Genomic DNA, 20,470 nt, shown 5'->3' on the forward strand with positions numbered 1-20,470 from the left:
TATAATTGTTTTTATGCCTAAAAACACTTATTTTTCTTTTCATTCATTTTCCCAATTCAAGTTTTGAGCAATAAAAAAGTTTCAGCAAAATTCCAAAATAAAAATTGAATTAAAAAATAAAATCAGTTTTCCGTTTAAAACTCAGTGTATTGGTTTTCACAATAAAACGATTATAGCCTTGAAGAGATTAACATTATTTAAAAAGAAAAAACTGAAGTGAGTTTTGCATTGAAACTAATAAACTCGTGGCACCAAAGACTATTACCATTTTGTGGTTTAATCCTATCGCGCCTGTTTGTTTCTTATATGCAGACAAGAGAGATATTGAGCGATGCGCACGGCCCACGTGCAGCTCCTCCGAATGATTATTTAGTGCCTCGAAAACTGAGCACATAGCAGGCGTTGCGCGCTATTTGAAAAAGCAATTAAGGCATTGTTATTAGCGCACAAACACAAAATATATACCATAATAATGATTACCTGACTCTCTCGTCGTGAATTGTTTGAAATACACCGCATAGAGCCAGATTGTTATTACACGCGCGCCCGCTCTCCGAGAGAGAGAGAGAAAAACTTTTATGTATAAAAGTCGATTAAATTTTGGATGGCGTGTGTTTTTTCAAGGCGCTTAATGATCCTTACTCTCTCGGCGAGAGGAATAATAATGGAAGAGAGGGAAAAGGGCCTTTTTATATTCGGGCAATCTGCGTGCTCACATTGATGGACTGGGTGGCCTAATTACCATTGCCGTCGTGCGGTGTGCATGCATGGTATAAGCACAACTCTTTGGAGTTAGTTTCGAGGCGGGGCAAGCAAACCACGACCCCGCTCGTTCGCTCGCTCGTGCGGGGCCAGTTTGCGTTTCTGGTGCTCATTTTGAGCATTCAAATTGGTTCGACTCCGTGCCTATCATGTCAGAGAGGAGTTAGCTCGCCCGCCGGTTCCTCTCTTGGTACACACACAAATAAAACTCGCCACAAACGCATTCAATATGACGCCGGTTGGATAAAAATTCAGATGGGAATAAAACTTTTTGGCTTTAATGCTCATGGGAAGGAGTTTCGATTTTTAATATTCTGCTGGGGTGAATTCTACTTTTTCCTGTAGGGCTCGTTGAAGTTTTCAGAGTACTCAGTTGGGTCTGTCAAGTACGTCCATAGGCGTCGAGAGTGCGTCTCATTCCTTCTAGCACACTTGAAACAGAACAAAATACAATTAAAATTAACAATTTTTACAAATTTGCTGTAAATATGTTGATTGTTAAATCTTAAGGCAATTACAACTGTTAAAAAATTTAATTTAATCAAACTGAATCTCCATTCAAATTTTTTTAATCCATTTTTACGCAATAACTTTTTTTGATGAAACTGTCTCATTTAAATATTAAGGACTCTTTTGATATTTAAACTGATAAGATGTAATTTCAAAAAGCTACCTCCTCAGGGTCCACCATTTTCTTGGCAAAGGGCGGCTGGTAGTGCCAGTCGTAGGCTGACGTGTGCGGGCCCTTTTGTAGCTTCAGATGGCGCCCTTTGTTCAGCTCCCGTCGCTGGCTCACCTCGTACCAGTCATTAATCAGCACCTGCGGCCTGTACCTGATGGGGTCATAGGTGTCGTCTCGCAGGGGCTTTTCTGACTCATCTTTGCGAACAACGGGGGTGCGCGTCTTGACGTGCATTGAGAAATTGAGCACCGTCTCGTCATCCTCGCCACCACTTTCACAGCCACTCGCGACCTCTCCTTTGAAACTTGAACTTTTGATGTGTATAAGATTTTTTTTGCTTAAAAATTACGAAATAAACCTGTGGACGTTGGCAAACGAGACTCTTTCAGGGACGAAGCTGGAACGGCCAGGATGGTTGAAAAAGCCCACACTGAGTTTTTCCTCCAGCAGGTCAGAAATTTGGTCTATGGGCTGATTGATGACTTCGACCAAAGGCAGAAGATCTTCGGTGGTCAAGGTGGTATTTGAGTTGATTCTGGACGGCGGTGCACTTGACGAAGGACTGACTTTAGTACTTGACGACGGGCTGACTTTGGTACTCAACGGAGCGAGGCTTGTTTTGGCGCTCGACAGAGTCGGGCTGCCATTTTTACTGCTGCTACTCTCGCTCATTTTCAAAACTTGGAGATACCAAAATTGAGAATTTTCAAATTTTTAAGAGCAACAATTGTAAAATTTAAAGTATTGAGGTGTAAATGCAAATAAATAAAATTAAATGCGATCAACAATTGAAAATTATAACTGAAATTTTTTTATTGTTGTTAATCTAAAAAAAAAGTGATTGTTGGAAAGAACTTAAAAGTACGGTGACATTTTTGGAAAATTTTCAAAATATTATAAACACTTTTTAAATAACTTTTGAAGATGGAACCTAAGGAAATACCTAATCCTGACGCTATTGGTGCCAAAGTTTTGAGCCGTGAAACGATTTTGGAAACTATAAAGAATGGACCTGTTGATTTTATTAACCGAAGGCACATCACCTGCAACGTCGACCTCTCGCCCCTGGTCAAAGAAGAAGAGATGAATTACCTGCGTCTCCGCTACAACGAGTACCTGCTGCAAATGACCTCGGGACCTGTTGACCTGAGCGAAGTTCAGACAAATCTGGGCCAGCGGCAGGAAGAGGCGGAGGCCAAGGAGAAGGAACTGCAGCGTCTCAGGGATGAGATGCACACAGCTGAGGAGGAGAGACGCAACTCGGCCGAGTTGTTGTCCAACGAGGCGCAGGAGCACCGCCGGCAGGTGCAACAACTCGAAGAAGAGATCGAGGGACTCGGGCGAGAAATCGGTCAGTTGAAGGAAGGATGTGGAGCTGGCGCGCGGCGACAAATGCAAACAGAGGTCGATGGAACATTTAAGGACTTGGAACACCTGGAGGGCGAAGTTGAGCTGAAGCTTCTGCAAATTAAGGTATATTTTTTTTTTTAATTTAACATTTTTAAAATCAAAATTAATTTTTTTAAATAGAATCTAGAGGCAGAGGCTGAAGAAAAAGACACTCTGCTACAAAACACGCGGGCGGAGCTGGAAAGCATTTTGAACATTTTGAAGCAACTGGAGGACAGCAGTTCTAAGAGGATCGGTTTGATGAAAGAGGCCATCGGTGATAAGGAGTCGCAGCTCTCGGAATTAAATTTTCAAATCGGAGCGCTGGAGGCGTGCAAACGGCAACTGCAGACCGCCTTGGAAGCCAGCCAGAGTGAGGCGAAAAGTTTGAGAGAAAATGTTGACGAGAAGGAAAAAATCATCGAAACCTATCGGAGCAACAACCAAAAAATCACCAGCGAGTTGGAATGGATGAAAGAAATTTTGAACCAAAACGAGCTCGGCGTGCAGAATGAGGTAAAATCAGTTTAAACCTAATTTCTTTTTAATTTAAATTTTCAAATTCAGCTGGACCAAGTTTCTGAACAAGGAAACGACCTGAACGTGAAGTTGACTGGCGGCACCCTGAGCAAGGAAGAGCAGCTGCAAATCCAGCAACGCCTGGCTCAACTTGAGGAGGAGCTGGAGGAGAAACGGAAGGCGAACGAGGAGGCGAAAGTCATCACGGAAAACATGGCCTCCGAAATTCAGGTCGCGTTGGACATACTGGACGCTAGCAGCGTCCGACTGGAAGAGCTGGTGCGGGAGAACGGCGCTTTGAAGACGTCCAGCGCCAAGACCATCTCTGATTTACAACAGCGAAACAGTGAGGTCGAAAGAACCTTGGCCGAAGTGAGAGACAGCATAGACTCCGGCACCAACGGCAGAAGTTTTGACGGAAATGAGGTTGGTCGGGCTGTTAGAGAGAAACTGGATAGTGTCCTGGACACGCTCAAGAAAACTAACGAAAACGTATGAAGAGAAATCCTAAATTTTATTAAACAAGGGCACAGGCCGACAAGACACTTTGTCTTGGCCTGACCCTAAAAAAAAATCTTAATTTCTAAACTTTTTTTATTTAAAATTTCCTTTGAAAAAAAAATGATTAAATTTCAGGTGAATCAGGGTAAATTTGAAGAAAATTCCACCAAGACGCGAATTTCGGAAAGCCTGCGAGAGCTGGACGCGGCAGACGCGTCTCTGATGGCCGTTGAGGACCTCCTGCTGAGCCGAAACCCAACCACGGCCGCCCCGACAGGAACTTGGTCGCGACTTGAGAACTTTTTCGTGCGTTACTACCCTGTGATGTTGACTGTGATATTCCTGGCACTGGTTGTGAGCGAGAACATCTTCTACACCGGCAGCTGGAACATGTGGGTGCCCTACTTCCTGTTCTCGGCGCTGTCCTTCGCCCTGCCCCACCCGTTCGGGGCGATCGCGTCCCTGCTGGCGGCCCTCGTGGTCACCGCCTCGTTCTTTGTCTGAACGCAATAAATTCGTGCTCGAATTCGACACGCTCCACCCAAACCACGCAGGTGCAACTAATTTTACCAATTAATCACTCTTTGTGCGCCGCGGCCGACGCAGTCAAAGAAAACGCTTTTTTTAATAAAACGTAGGTGGACGCTAAAAGTGATTGTTTTCCATTAGTTTGTTTTTTTCCACTCTGAAATAGTGGAAATTTTGACCCTCTGCATTGTCAATGACTCTGAAAAAAAATGCATAAACCAACTTTCAAATTTATTCCTATGCGTGGATTTCGGCTATTTAATTAAAACTTTATTTAAGAATTCCTCTCTCATTAGAAATGCAATTTGTATAAAAGCGAGAGCGAATCAGATAAATCCGTGGAAAATTACCATCCACACAGAGAAATATTTAATTATGAAGCGTTCAGTCGCCGGGCACGTGAAAAAGATTTGATCTGCCCATAATAATAATTGTAATTTCAATTACGCGCCGCCTGGCATACAAAGGGTACCACAAATAGCCTTGTGTTGAGAATGAGCATGATGGAAATGAATGAGGCACGCAACTGACAAAAAATAACACGGCCGTCGCCGCTGCCGCCGCGCAACTCTCCACCTCCGCTCTTTTTATTCTTGCGGGCGATATCGTAAATTTACTACACTCGGCTCGCTTCTATTATAGAAATTAATATTTGCAGCAGCGCGGTGTGTGAGAATCTCATTTTAATTAAATTACTTGCTGGTTTAATCAGTGCTCCGTGTTGAATTTTGTTAAGCGCAATTTTTCGCTGGCTCTCAAGAGAGAAATTTCAATTACCGGCCCGCGAGCATTATACTCTTGTGAATAAAACGTGGGCGCGTTTCGTTTTGCTAATTAGCAATCTTGATTGAATACGAAATCGCGGGTGAATTCGAATGAGATGAAAATGGCGACGAACCAGAACAACAACACAATCTGGCCATTGTGCGCAGCGAAATTCGAAAATTAATCAAATTTGATGGGTGGAATTTGAGAAGCGCCGGTGGAGCACAAAACGAAAAGAGGAAAGAGAATTCTGGCATTCATATAATGTGTGTATACCCTTGCTACATTCATATGTGTGTATTGAAATATGAGCACTTGATTCACACCATGCACTGGGTGGCATGTTGCAGCAAAAGACATTAATCACCCGGGGCACGCGCGTATTCTATGCATCACCAACAACAATAAATAACTAAAATAAAATGGGGAAAAAACACCAGCGCACGGCGCGGCAGCGTTACTCGCTCGCGCGTCACCGCAGAAACTGTGTGCTCGACTGTTTTTTTTTTTCATTCAAACGTTAAAAATAAAAAAGCACCTTTCCAGCAGGCTTCAAAAAATTTATGTAAATTACAGTTAAATTTGTTGCAGTAAAAAAATTAGTTACTTACTACATAAGATTTTCAATAAATAAAGAAAAAAAATGGATGTTAATAAAAAAACAATAGAGATTTAAGAAATTTTAAAAATCTTTAATATTAGGCTAATGATTTTAAATACCACAATTATAATCTATATAAAATTAACTTAACCGTCCAATTAACCTATATCTTAAGAGGTTTAAATTTGGAATTATCATTGCACTTGAAAATTATTTAATGTTAACCACTTATAGAAACAGGTTGGATTGAAAAATTAAATTCACAATTTCTTAAAATCTCCATAAATGATTTGACACAGGAGATATTTAAACTCGTTTTGGCAAATTGCATGTGGCCATTTAATTTATTCGATTCGTTCCCAGATGAAGGCATCCAACGTTAATGACTGTACAAAAATGACTTAACCACATAAATTAAGAGAAATGTTATTTTTTTAAGCAGAGATCAACATTTTCCTTGTGTGAATTCAAGCGTGATTGGAGGAAAATGTTGCCGACAACGCGCCTGATGACTTCCAACTTTGAACATCCGCGTCTCTCATTTCTGCTTAATTAAATAAAATTTGTACCGATCTGCATCTGTGGCAAGACACGACGCCTGTCAATTAAACCGAGTGACCCGCGTTGCAACTCTGCGTGTGCCGTGCGAGGCAAACGAGAAAGAAACGCGATGAGATCCTGTTTGTGACACTCTTCCTTCGACTTGCATTCCACCAATCCTTTCCCAATCACGCGCGCAAGAGGGAAAAGAAAACAAACTTTTTCGCTGCTTAACGAGGCGAATAATAAAAATGGCCGTTTCCCAAATTTATGCGCCATTAGTGGCATCTCGGTGCCAAATTACTACCTGAATTACAAATCGCGCGCATTTGCATAGGCAGAGAAAGGTCAGGGGCCAGCGAGGCCTTCGAACTAACCGGTCCCGCCGAAAATACAACTCGCGCACACACCGAGCAAAAAAGTCTTTATCACAAAAAGAGAATAGAGAAAAGCGGCTTGTTTTTTTCCTCTCGCTGCGGGAGAAGAAAAGAAAGAGAGCCGCAGAATTATGAGCGGCGCGCAGATAGTGGGCTAAAAAATTGCCCCATTGTGCGATAGAGTGAACAGAGGAATATTTTTTCGCTTGATAGTGTCATTGATGAGCCGTTTTAATAAATAAATCTGCCCCCTTTTGTGCCGGCCAACATCGCAAGTGGGCTTTTCCAACACGGAACTTTGTATGACTTAATTATTGCTTTATTCTTTGCGGCGACTATATCATATCCTTTCACAAAACTAAGCCAAATTATTATGAATTTTGCAGTATTCCAGTGAATTTCGTAAATTAATGAGTGCGAATCGCTCCTTCAAACTGCCTAGCCTAATGTTTAAAGTGCCTCAATTTTTACTTTTAAATTTTAATGAATGACTATAGATGGAGATCAAAATATATATTTTTAATATTTACTAATTTTAAATAAATTTAAAATCAAATGTAAATGTACAAAATGTTTTCTTAAATAATGAAATTATAAAATACAAATTAAACAAAATTAAAATACAAACTATTTTGTTCTTAATATCTTTTTTAATTTAAATATAAACTGTTGTTATTCATATAAATAACAAAAATATAATTTTTTTTACTATAATTAATTATTTTAATTAGCATAATTAAAATTTTTTTAAGAAAACACCACTTGGGTGTATTACATTAATTTGTATGTATAGTTTTAAGGATTAAAATAAAAAATTATTGCGATGAAATTTAAACTTTTTATGATGCAGATACAATGGAAAGCAAAATTTTATTGAAAACATCCTCTGCTAGTGGATTCAATACTAATTTTGTTGGAACTGTGCTTGAATAACAAAATCAGATTACAAATCCAACTCAACTGCCCTGAGAGAGTATATTTTAATAGATTCTTTATCTCTTTGAACGGACATCAATAAAAAGCGAGCCTGCATTGTGAAGCAGCACTTAAAAAAGGCAAATTTGGAGGCAACAAAGTGGCATTCCTCGCATCGCTAGATTAGAACCGCTGATCGGAATCCGTGCTCGCGAGGGCAAAAACGCTCCGAAAAATTTCATATCGCGGATCTCGGCATTTTCCTCGGCCAAAACACCTTGTTTATGAGACAATTATGTCATTGGCAGGGAAAAAACCAACCACCTTCCTCTCATACCAAAGCTAAGTTTGGTGAAAAATGGATTAACAATAATAGGAATTTCGGTGGCGAAAAATTGCCTTTGTGTGGAGGTTTACGATTTACCGCCATAACTCAAAAAGTGCGAGCGGCAAGATAATTTGATAAATTGGTGCATTTTCATAAAGAGGAGCGTTCATTTTTTATGCCGCGCTCCGAAGGATGCCTTGCTCAATTACAGCCTAGCAGGCTCAAATAACTATCATCAACGCACGCTACTTCACGGGCACCAATTTTACAGTGGCTCAGCCCTATAGCAACAACACAAACTATCAATTTGCTCATTCTATATATGCCTCGCTTGCTTCATGTGCACATGCGAGAGCCTTCGAGAAAAAAAAATAATAATGGAGAAACTGAAAGGGCGGCACGCAGCAGCTTTTCCACGATTCTCATACAAACAGAAACATCAAATATCCGCGCGTCGTTCTGGAATTCAATTTTGATGCTCCAAACAACTTCTTTATTGACATGCAAAAATGATATCGCATGCTTCAAGGAATTTGTTGAGCTCTATAAAAAGTTGGAAGAAATTCTTTATCTTGGCCTAGCAATATTTCTTTATATATTAATATAATATATGAAAATATTACTGTTTCATATGAAGTATAAAAGAATTATGAAAAGTTATTTATTGAATTCACATTATTTAATTTTATTTTGATAACAAATTTATCTGACATTTAAAGATACTAAACTAAAATATAACTTTTAAAACGAAAATTTGAGATTTCAATCTGAGCTTTTAGATCCTGAATGAATCCAATTAAGAATCGTCTATTAGAATTTAAAGAACTCAACTTTACTATCACGATCTTTCATGAAATTTCAGAAGCTTTTACTGTCACAAGCCATCATCTTACAAAATTCCACTAAAAGCATTGGAGATTATATTTTATAATAGGACTAATTAATGTCAATAAATATAAATGGTTGAAACAAGCCAATTTCCATCACTGTCGACGCGACCTGACACACATTTTTTTATGCTATAGTGTTTGATTAGCAGCGTTTCGAGCGTCGCCGCCGTCTGATGGTCGGACATCAAAAGGAGCAAATTATTCAAAGCCGGGCTGCGACTCCGTGTGTCTATCTGGGAAAGGAATGTCAAATCTTGAATGTTGCTCCATAAATATCCGATTTTCCCGCTGCTATACTTTTATGGGATGGGTCTCGTCCGCCGTGAATATAATCCTTGACGCTTTGAAGTCACGGGCTTTTTTCTCTCTGCGGCGCGCGGCACAATCAAAGGCGGCATTCACACGGATAACAGGTGTCTCTTTATAATAACAATGCGCGCATACATAGAGATTCCCTTGTACAGCACCACCGATTCGTTTCTAAATCGTGAGCCGTCGCGGGATTTGGACACTCTTATGGTCATCAAGAATTCGCCCGCCTATAGACTGACTGAGTCGCTGTTGAGCGCATTTATTGAAAGTTGATTTCTTGCGTGAGCTTCTTGAGTGGCAGGTGCGATGGAACTTTATTCAACTGAACTTTATTATTATTTGACAAAATACTCTAGTGAAAAACGTCTGCTGTATTTATTTGGGAAAAAGTTAAATTCAAATTTCTTTTTCAAGCTTTTCTATGTACTTTCTTCATTCTAGAAAAAATTTTTAAGTCAATTGGAGAGAGATACATACACGTTTATTGATAAATGAATCTAATTATATTTTAAAATTAAGCACAAGGATATTTTAGCCACCTTTTCATTTAAACGTCGCATATTCGCAAGTCAAAATTTGTTTGAAGCCACTAAAAATTATAAAAAATATGCGCCCCATCTAATCAGGAGATTAAAATTGAGATTTTAAGTTAACTTTGCTCACTAAATATTAGAAGGCCGTATTTTAAATCTCGTTTTTGTACCAATGAGCTCATTACTTATTAAAAGGCTTGTAAAAATTCAAAAATTATTTGTTTCTAAATTTGTAATGCTTATTATGAGCTATGAGATGATTACCAATACAAGTGAAAAAAAAATTTAATTTCAATTGTAAGTTGTCTTCAAAGAAATTATGCAACCAGGGCAACATATATTTGAACATGGTTGCATAAGTTTTTCAAATACAGGGAATAAATGCAACTCATTTTAAATTTCAAAATCAAAAGGATCAGAGAAATGCTTTTAATTTATTTAATTCATTTATTAATGTCTGCTCTGGTTTCCTAATAAATGACAGTAATTAAATTCATTTATGAAGTTGTTTGCATAACATGTAAATGATGATTCAAATAAAAGTTGTTAAACCGTCCTCTGTTTTGTTTCCAAATGGCCCTGTATGCGTGCAACGTAAAGTGCTAATCTCCTTGCCAATAATCTCGACGTTTAACGATTTCTATTCAAATATTTGAAGTGAAACAAATTCGCGACCGTAAAATCTTCATCGCTGACGTTTATTGGATTATAAGAAATAACATGGGTTTGGTCAAGCAAGTCAAGCGAGTAGTTGCCGCTGCTCAGCTTCATCCATATTGCGGCAGAGTCATAAATTATAAAACTAGAAAAGCTGCGCACACGATGTAACAAAGTAGGCAAGAGAGAACGAGAGTGAAGTGACATTCATTCTACACGATGTAAGTGTCAAACTGGTGTAAAATGAGGTGCTGTCACCGCGCGACTCGTTTCAAAAAAAAAAAAGAAGCTGATACATAATACATTCAGGCACTTTTATATTTCAGCATCTCCAACGAGAGATGTGAAAAAAACAGCTGCAAAATTTATAAATTTCAGCGAAGGGAAGTAAAATCTTTATAATTCTCTCAGGGGACTTTGAGTAAAAAAAAAATTAATTGCTTCACCATAATAGCTCACAATTAAAAATTTCCATGAAACGCTCAGAAAACACCCCGGAGTGGTCGATGATAATAATTAATTTTTTTCTTTCTCTCGTTCTGTCTTGCGGCTCAAGGTTTATTAAAAATATATATATTTATTTCTATGTAGTACCACGCGGTGGAGAACGAGCGGACGAAAAATATATAAAACTGGTCGGCGGCTTGGGCTATGATGAAAAAATAAAAAACAAAAAGTGCTGCTGCTTGGGAGAGATGTTCTTATCCCGTCGGCGCCAAGCGGATATATCAGCCAATAAAATCTTTGTTGTAATTCAGGCCTGGACATTCCACCAATCATTATGGTACCGAGCCGGGTTTGTTTCTGATGAGTTTTATAGACGCCTGACGGCATCGAGCGCAAGAGCGAAACACGACTTGGCTATAATGCCTGGTTGGGGCCCTGCAATTATAAGAGAGCAGCCGCGGCGAGCGAGCCAGAGAGATAAAAATATGTATTCCCGTCGTAAAAAGGCAGGGCTCCATCATCGTCACGAGAGAGGCCCCAAACGCAGCACCACTCTCATCATGTAAATGATTCCATAAATTAGTAATTCATTCCTCGGGGCAGCCTCGCTAAATTAAGAAAAACAAGATGGACGAGAGAGCCGCGCGGCTTTTTGTGAGCCTCGAATTTACATTTTAAAATGGTGCTCCTCTCTTGCTTGTATTTTTATATGTATAACACGCATATCATACAAACAATTTACCAAGCCCAGCCTCAAATTATATAGAGAGAGAGCAGACAAAAAATATAATAATCAAATGGAATCTTGTTCTTTGTTAATCACAATTAAGAAACAGGCACTTATTGTCAATTCAAAAGTTAGACTTAAATATGAATTAATTTTTCATCCTCTCTAAGATAAAAACTGCATTATTTGAATTTTAATGTCTTTTAAGTTAAAAAAAATAGCATCCTCTATTCTTTTTCAAAAAATTTATTGACCTAATCTTGAAACTTATCTTATACCATATTATTATTTTATTTATTTTAATTTTTTGCTACGGATCGAAATTTTAATTCCAAACATTGAACAACAGAATGAAAAGATTCGCATAAAAGTTCAATATCCTTGACCAAAATAAACGTCATGACTTAAAATATAAAGCAATAAATTTGTTTCTGACTGAGAGCGTACACACGTAATGTATACGTTTTGAACGTGGTGTGCTCTTATTATTTTCCATCCGCTCTGCTTTGCTTCTGCGTTCGTCCTGCTCCGTCTCTGATTGATGCTGCAGCTCTGGACGAGTCCCAATTAGAGCAGACAGCCCTTTGTTTAGCTCAATGCTTGGTGTCCGCAAGAGAGCAACGAGCATCAGGCACGCAGGCCCGATTTGAAATTTCAATGAGGCGAAATCGACCAGCGCGCATTTTTATACCAAACACTTTAATACAGCCATTTGTTTGGCCTCATGTCAAGCGTGTTTTTGGTATGGGTTGAGCTGCTCTGCCGCAATCGCTTTTTTTAAACTTCGAGGACGTCCCTTATTCAAATAAAAAATAAATTTGAATATATGTCCACGACAAAAAATAAATAAAGCTGTCCACTGTGGATTTTTTAAAGTACCAAAATGATATTTCAATTAAAATATGACCTGCAATTTATTTATTTATAGTTCTTTTAATTAAACTTTTTGCTGCATTGAGATCAGAAGTTAAATGAGCTGCAAAACTGTGATAACATTTTATTTTAATTTTGCATTATAATGCTTTTCCACGTTGATATTTAAACCTATATTGTCATATGGAGGCAAAAAATATTTTGTGCGATGGCGCCACTCTCCAACAGGAGTTTCGGAGCATAATATTAATATTTCGTACATAGTGGCCGCATCAATTCATTAATTTGATTCTTTCCAATTCCCGAAGCGTTTTATGATCCTATTTCTAAGAAAGACAATACAAGAAGTGCAAATAATTCCTTTAAATCAATTCAAATTTTGAAAAATTATAACTATCAAAATATAGAACACATCATCAGCATCCAATTAAAAGAAGAGAATTAACGACTTTTAAGTGACTATATATACATATACATGTTGTAAGCTATGGGAATATAAAAAATATTAATTGTTTTAAAACCTTAACATGTTATTATTGAAAGGTTAACTTGAAAATTGAAATGTAATTGAATGCATACAAAAATCGAAACAAAATAATAATAAAAACAATAAATAAAAAAATATATAATAAAAATTAACTTTTATTAAAAATACTACTTTTAGTTTACTTAAAAATTTTTTAAACACAATTATTATTGTTTATATTTATAGTTACTTGTATCACCTATTTTTGATTCAAATAAAATAATATAAAAATATCAATTAAGTAGAAAAAATTTAGAAAATTGAGTGATAGATTGGGTTAGACAAAAAGAGTATATCTTTCGTAAGCAATAAATTTTGTTATAACTTCGGTTTTTAAAATAAAACATGCTCTAATTAAATCAAATTTCAGAAAAATATTATAAAAATCATCTTATTGAACATGATGTTAAGAAACGAAAAAAATTAAAATTTTAAAAGCGACCTCATAAACGTGCATATCGGTGAGGAAATTTATTTAATAATAAAAGGCATGAAATAATTTGTAGCGTCCATCATTCCGGCGGAGATGAGAGGTGGGCTCAAGCGGCTTAGAGATATACGATTATGATTGCGACCGAGATGTGTTGGGCAAGAAAGAATCCTTTCCTTGAAGGATGATTGAGTCCGGCGAGGATTGGTGGGTCGCGCTCGGCTCAATATCACGTCTCGCATGTACACATATATAAAGTATATGAAATTAAGTTGATGCGGCCGGGTGAAAATGGTTGTTGGCCTGCTGGCCGTGTTATTAAAACAACTGGCTGGCCGGAGGCCTCATTGGCACGGCACGGAATAAAATAAAACGCGGGGCTGCAGCGGAGGTAGCGAGCCGTGGAAAATTGTTTCCCGGCAGCGCGGCGTGCACGCTGATGGAAGAAATAATAAAATAATAACACACATGTTCCTTTTTACGGAATTGATGGGGAGGGCCCTTACATCATTTCTCGAGCAAAAACGACGAAAAAATGGCGGGCATCGCGTGAGAGGCAATCAAAAGGCGAAACAATGAGCGAGGAAATAATTTTACACACATCGCACCGGGGAAACAATGGGATAACTCTCGCGCGTCTCTCTCTGGCCATTTGATTTTTTCCGTTTGTGCTGGAGTGCCGGCGAATGATGAGCTTTGATGTCTCGGTGTTACTCGAGTGTGTGTGTATTTAATGATGGCGCGGAAAATTTCATATTAATGCCAAGCGTTCATTGTGCATGGGATAATTGCGATTGATACTTCCTCCTTTTATTTCACACGTGCAATCGTGACCATGGTTTTTTAACATGTCTCGTGTCTTTCACTTTACTATAGATTGATTTGAGTATTAGATATAACCTGGAAAAAAATGGAAAACTTAAATTATCCGGTCAAAGTTGTTGAAGCTCCGATTAAAGTTCTTTAAAATTAACTTTATAAATAAAAATTTACAATAAATTTTTAGAGGAAACTGGTATTTTATGAAAAATTTTAATCGAAATTCTAAATGAGATTTATTAAAAACATTAATTAAATTTGTTTTATGATATGTTGGCATGGATTATGAGATACTTAAGCTCTCAAATTTACGCTAAAAAAATACGTTAAAAATTTTTAAATCAATTTTAAATTACTTCAATTGCTTTAATTTTAAACCTTGTGTACATGCACAATTCCTTTTTTGAAGACTGAAGTTTTGACTTCATACATTATTTTGCAATAATTTTCGCTTCCATTAGGTTGAAATTATTAAATGGATACATAAAACCTTATCAATTTACGATCAAATTATGAATTTCTGCTTTAATTTTTCTATTGTTGATTTTCATAATAGATTTATTCAAACGTGAAGTTCCATTCCAAGAATTGATATTAAATTTTTCTCCAGAGGGTCCCGAGAGTAGAGTGATAAAAATCTATGCACAGCCGTGTTGCAACAATAGTATCACCTGTTCAAGTCTCCTATCCTACATTCGCCTTTATACGCAGCATCTTACAAGTTGGGTGCATCCCTTTACAATCTTTTGAACATTCGTTCTCTCGCATTCGAATCTGTTCCTAATCTCCTAATTCATCAGTCGGAGGTAAATTTTTATACATTTCCTTGACTGCACGTCAAGAAAAGATCCACTAGAGATGTGCAGGAGTCGATTCCGTCGCTACGTGTGTTTCTGTTATATGTACCTGTGCGAGGAAATCTTTGAGCAAACTCTCGCAGCCCGCCGCCGTAGCGAAGAAGAAAATATTTTATTACAAAAGGCAACATTTCACGTTTTTTTATCGCACATCCCTGATCGAGCATCAAAAGGAGAGAAGGTCGCAGGCAAGCAGGCGAACCGTGTTCGTTTTATTTTTATCCGCGCACAGGAGGTATTTTCACGAAAGGAAAAAAATATACCTGCACCTTTTTGGCAAAGTAAACGTCACAAATGCCTTTTTTATATACGGGATGAAATTTGTACACCCTGAGATTTGTTGTTGATGTGAATTTTTGACACAATGCACGCCGAATGTTTTTTCAGCGCGGCCCTTTGTGACGAAAAGCGAAAACGCACTGTGTGTGTGACTCTTGTATTGGACAATGGAAATATCTCTCTACCTGTGATGTGGCGCTGATGCGTGGCTAATGGCAATAGAAACAGGTGCCCTATGCATCACAGCGAGCACAACCTGGCTGGGGTCACGGCCCAGGGTCCCCCTTATTATATTAAATGCTCGATCAACAACCAAAGAAGAAGAAGAAATTCTTTTTCTCTGGCTGGTTTGCCTGGCCCTCTACTATAGGTCGGTGTGGGAAAATCACTCGAAATGTTCGCAAGTTCCAAGCGTCTCTTGCCTGTGCTGACTCGAGGGGGGATTTATTTGTGCCTTTTCTATCTTGTTTTTTATTTTCATTCGCCTCTTCCAACTTTGATACCTCTGGCTCTGGAAAGGAATAAAGTGAATCTGTTTCAGCTCCCGTCGCTTTGATGGTGAGACCGCGAATCACGCAAAAGTAGTTTTTATATTGAACGGGTTTTAAAATTTTGAAATCGGTGCAAAAAATCTGAAATTTACTTAAATGAAAAATCATTGAACACAAAAAATTTGATTATAATTATCAATAATTATTGTAATTAAGTTTAAATTACTAAGAAACTTTTAATCATTTTTTTAAAGGTGAACATAAATTTTTTCATGCGAGTTGAAACAAAAGTCACGTTCATACGCAGTGATTACTTTGTCAATCTCGTTGAGAGCATGCCCTAATTCAGCCTCATTGTTACTATGACGGCCAGTTAAACGCGATAACTGGCGGTGCAACAGCATGGGCGATCGGCGTGTTGTGTGTGTTTGTGTATTGAGACCTCGGCCTTTTATTCCCCGTAACTGTTCATTCAGAAATCCAAAAGTGATTAATGATGCAAACTTCACGCAGCAACTTTGCTCCAGCCGCGAGCACGTCTCCGTCGCGCCGTCTTATTAGAACACACACTAAAAATATAAATATCGCTTTCTTCTAACTCACTATCCGTTGTGACCCTCAATGAAAATCAAAATTCGGTCCTCTCAGTTGATGGTGCCAGATAACTGTATAATTGATGAACTCGCAAAGGCGCCTTCATCGCAGCTTTGCAAGCAAATGTCACGTTCAGTTGTTAATAAAAAATATTTTCCACTTTCCGCTTAAATGAAAAAAGAATAAAATAATCAATTAATATATAATATCTACTCAGATTTCCATTATTCGCTTTAACACAAGCAAGCAAGTTAGTAAGAGCCTTAAAATATCTATTTCAATCCAACTAAAATAAAATATCCAAATTAAATCGAGTAATATTCTAAGATGAAATAAAATTTACATTAGGTAATGTTAATATAGGAAAGTCAGTAAAACTACATAAATGGACAACAATTTAAAATAAATCAAATTATATAATAAATTATATTAAAATACATTAATATTTTATAGATAAAAGAAATCATCCTTAAACAAAATATTTAATAAAATTTAGAAAAAAAACTTTTAAATTAAATATTGTATTATATAATAAAAATCTCTTTTTTTTATACGAGTAAGTTGTAAAAAAAATTGTGATGAATTAAGGTTTCAAAATAAATCCTTTCAGATGATGAGATCTGAGGACGACATAAATTCGCAACTTGTGGATTTCGTCCGGCTGAGCTGATAATTCTCGAGCGTGGTCCCGCGCCAAGGGCGCATTCAACATCGTCCCCGGCGGCTTTCTCGCATATAATTTACCGAGCGGGCAAAAATCGAAAAGTAAACAGCACAGTCTGCGTCGCACAACACCCATATATCACAAGTTTGGCGTCTAGACGATGAGCCAAGAAAGAAAAAGAGGCAGTGAATGTCGCGCCGATGCGGCCGCCGCGCTGGAATTTTTCGCACAAACATTTTATACATTTATTTTTTTCTCTCTCGCATCTCGCAGGTCCAGAGGGAGTACACATACACACACAATCCCTCGTAATTAGCTTGGAAAAAGAAGAATCAGCCTCATCAGTCTGCTGCATGTTGAGTCAGAGAGCGGTGAGCGCAAAGAGTCAGCAGGAGAGGCCTGGGACCCTCGCAGCAGGGGGCCCGCGGGCCGCTCAGCCAGGGGCCGCCTATTAACCACCAGGGCCTTCAGCTGCTCAAAAATTTCCAGCCGTTTTATTCCTCGCTGCTCTCTCCAGCAACTTTTTTTTAATTTTCAAATATATATTTATCCACCTACCTAAGAGTTGTTTGGATTTTTCATCGTTCAGTTTTCTTTTCCTTCTGCTCGCGCGTAATTATAGCGTTTGTGTCGCGGGATGTAATTACATGGATACGCGATGCGTGCTTGCTTGCTCGGGGTGTGTCATTACGCGTTTAGCCCTAATTAATTGGTTCATTCGCAGCACCGCTGCAAGGTTGTTTTGCCCGCGAGGCGTGCAGGTTGGGTCGCGCACCCCACATTCCGCGCATTTTTGCACCAGAGTCAAGGGTCGTGGGTGCAGCACAGATTTAATACTTATGGATCAAGAGGAACGCGTATGGTCCGTCGAAGGAATTTGAATTGATGATTGCATTAAGTGGCAATAAATTTTGTGTTAATTTCTTCAAAGGTTTATAGATATTGCACCATGCAGGCCAGCAGAGGTATATTCATAATGTTAAGATCTAAAAAGATCATTCAAATCAAAGAGAAATTATTATTATTAACATTGTAGCTAACAAATTAATTTCATAATGTTTAAGCCTCCAAAACTATTATATTTATTCGCTCTTTTTGGAAAAATTTTACCAGGCATAAAATTTAGAAAGTGATCAAACCATAGCTTATCACTTTAAACTGCTATTTACGAAACTGCGCCACATTGACATCTCCTCATTCCTCAAGAATTATTTTTCAATTGCAACTAATGCTGAAGTAATTGGACCACACTAATATGTAAACTACTTTTATGTTGATTGGTTACATGAATGTATTCAATTACTATACAAACAAAAACTAATGGAGATTTAAATTTAAAAAAAAAAAAAAATCAATGTTAAAATAATATAATAAAAGAAATCGGACCTATAAATTACTTTTTGAGCTAGTATTTAATTTGAATAAAAATTTTGTTTATTCATTTATTGTTAAGTCAATTGCTCCCATAACGGGATAAAATATAATTATATTATGATAATTTTATTTAAAACTTTTTTTAAGTTAGTTTGCTTTGAGTTAACTATTTTTGTATTGAGATGTAGTAGGCGGGCTGAAAATTGTTTAAACAACAAATAATGTTACATGGCAGATATTGTGGGGAAAAAACAAAATAAGTTAATTATTAATACCTGCTCGCTGCATACCAAAGACTATCTATGCTTTCTGCGCTATTGCCGTGTAATGGCCGATTCGTAGATAAAATAATTCAAACAGGGCAGCCGCATAATCAAATGACTCGGCACTATTTATTCTAAAACCAGCATTAAAGCATTACACGCTGTGTCTGCTAATTAAACATTGTTGGGCACAATTAGTGGTCAATTAAAAATCTACACGGCTGATAAATCAATCAGATGCCGAATTTATAAAGTGGCCTGATTTGCCCTGGCGCGGCTGACAGTTTTACGGCCGCGAGATCCGATCCGAATATGTATAAAATTACAAAGTCGGAAAAGAAGCGCAGAGAAAAGATTCGGTCTGGCTGCTCCACATCAGTTGTTGTGTCATGCTGACGATCGAAATAACAGCTGGGAGTATCAGCGTGCAGCATTTTGTGTCTTCATTGTGTCCAATCAATATCTCGAGTCAAAAAATGATCGAATAACGTCTTCATTCAATCCATGGGAATATTATATATAAGAAAGCGTGCGTGAAAATGATCCACCTCTTATGTAATTTTGTCAGACGTTTTATAAAAATTGGCCCATAACTTTTGAGCCTCCACAAAGCCGCGTCGAATCTCGTTTTTGTATATTTTTTTTGTCCTCACTCTCGGTTGGCCGAATCCACGTGACTTTTGTGCTCGGACTTTATTTTCGTTCATGTGGAAAGATAAAATGTTTTTGTGTATTAAGCAAAGCCAGGGTTGATTCAACTCGCGATTATATTGCTGTGTGTTCAGCAAGTCGCGTAATTACTTTTTGAGCTGCACTTTGCATGCCACGGGCCATTTCCAATATGAATAGAATAAGAAAAAAATTTTATTGCTTGTAATGTGGCCTTTGTGTCGGTTGCGTACAAGAAACTCTTTTGCAACGGGTTTCTCAAATGAAAGGGAGAATTTCTTAAATTATTGTTTGGATTATTGGTAAGGGTATTTTAAAGGGAGGCCCACAAAGGTCATTTTTTAATCACCAAATGCTTTTTTTATATCATCTTTAAAATTTAATTTTTTTTCCACAAGCTTTCCTGTATAAAATTAAATTTTAAATATAATAATTGTGATTGGTGAGAAATTTAGTAGTAAATCAAAAGATTCTCAAAACTTTTGACAGTTAATATTAGATCAAACCTCTCATTAATTTTTTTTTCGTATGGGAAAAGATCGAAGTCAAGTAGCGAGACCTTCACAAGTCATGTTATCATTTGATTTGATACATTGATTTATTTAAAATTTATGCTGAAAGCTGGAGCTCCATTTTTTTATCTAGAACCTATTAATGGCCGTTGATCCATCTCCCGCGACGAACATAATTTGAATTGTCAGATAAGCAGGGGATAAGTCGCGCCTAATATCAAAGCCGACGATTTTTATGACATTGAGATTGGATCCCAACATGTAACTCGAAGCGATACCACGTTTTAAGAAAATACGCCTAAGAGTCCAGATTCTTGTTTTAATCCGATTTTTTTGTTATCAATTTTTTAATTGATTTATATTTCAATTTCTTAATTTATTTAAACAGATTTAAATAAAGTGTACTAAAATTAACTGCATATTAATTGTTCTTATGTTACATACCTTACACCCTTCAAAACTCCACCAAATGGATTAAAAAGTTTGGCCTGGCTTATATAAGAGCCATGTTAATAATAATGGCTAAAAGCGGCACCATTCCCCTTTGCCTTGCATTATAAATTTATAAGCGGGAGCTCGGAACCAACAGCGGCACGGCTGTATAGTTTGCTGCTTTTTGTGTTTGTGCGCAGGTAAAAATACATAA

At 37.5% G+C, this 20,470-nt stretch overlaps 2 protein-coding genes across 2 annotated transcripts; one reads left to right on the forward strand and one right to left on the reverse strand.

Annotated features, from left to right (window-relative positions):
• Positions 1 to 743: 743 nt before the first annotated feature.
• Positions 744 to 3,851, reverse strand: LOC132197423 (uncharacterized). Its single transcript, XM_059620712.1, has 3 exons — positions 1,803 to 3,851; positions 1,436 to 1,754; positions 744 to 1,193 (listed from the first exon to the last, which is right to left on the reverse strand). Exons 1-3 carry the CDS (start codon positions 2,114 to 2,116, stop codon positions 1,092 to 1,094), a joined length of 735 nt encoding a protein of 244 aa, XP_059476695.1. The 5' UTR covers positions 2,117 to 3,851; the 3' UTR covers positions 744 to 1,091.
• Positions 2,202 to 4,357, forward strand: LOC132196313 (myosin-9-like). Its single transcript, XM_059618874.1, has 4 exons — positions 2,202 to 2,917; positions 2,975 to 3,349; positions 3,401 to 3,844; positions 3,989 to 4,357. The coding sequence occupies exons 1-4, from the start codon at positions 2,369 to 2,371 to the stop codon at positions 4,355 to 4,357; spliced, it is 1,737 nt and encodes a 578-aa protein (XP_059474857.1). The 5' UTR covers positions 2,202 to 2,368.
• Positions 4,358 to 20,470: the final 16,113 nt, after the last annotated feature.

The sequence above is a fragment of the Neocloeon triangulifer genome, unplaced genomic scaffold, assembly GCF_031216515.1.
Source record: "Neocloeon triangulifer isolate White Clay Creek 2 clone unplaced genomic scaffold, ASM3121651v1 ptg000012l, whole genome shotgun sequence".
Lineage (NCBI taxonomy): Eukaryota > Metazoa > Arthropoda > Insecta > Ephemeroptera > Baetidae > Neocloeon > Neocloeon triangulifer.

Bases quoted from the DNA above. Each gene is read 5' to 3' on its own strand.
- LOC132197423 (XM_059620712.1), bottom strand. From the start codon at position 2,116: ATGAGCGAGAGTAGCAGCAGTAAAAATGGCAGCCCGACTCTGTCGAGC. The intron at 1,755-1,802 runs GTTTATTTCGTA...ACACATCAAAAG, and splicing joins TCGTTTGCCAACGTCCACAG to TTCAAGTTTCAAAGGAGAGG. The intron at 1,194-1,435 runs GTAGCTTTTTGA...TTCTGTTTCAAG, and splicing joins AAATGGTGGACCCTGAGGAG to TGTGCTAGAAGGAATGAGAC.
- LOC132196313 (XM_059618874.1), top strand. From the start codon at position 2,369: ATGGAACCTAAGGAAATACCTAATCCTGACGCTATTGGTGCCAAAGTT. The intron at 2,918-2,974 runs GTATATTTTTTT...TTTTTTAAATAG, and splicing joins TGAAGCTTCTGCAAATTAAG to AATCTAGAGGCAGAGGCTGA. The intron at 3,350-3,400 runs GTAAAATCAGTT...TTTCAAATTCAG, and splicing joins AGCTCGGCGTGCAGAATGAG to CTGGACCAAGTTTCTGAACA.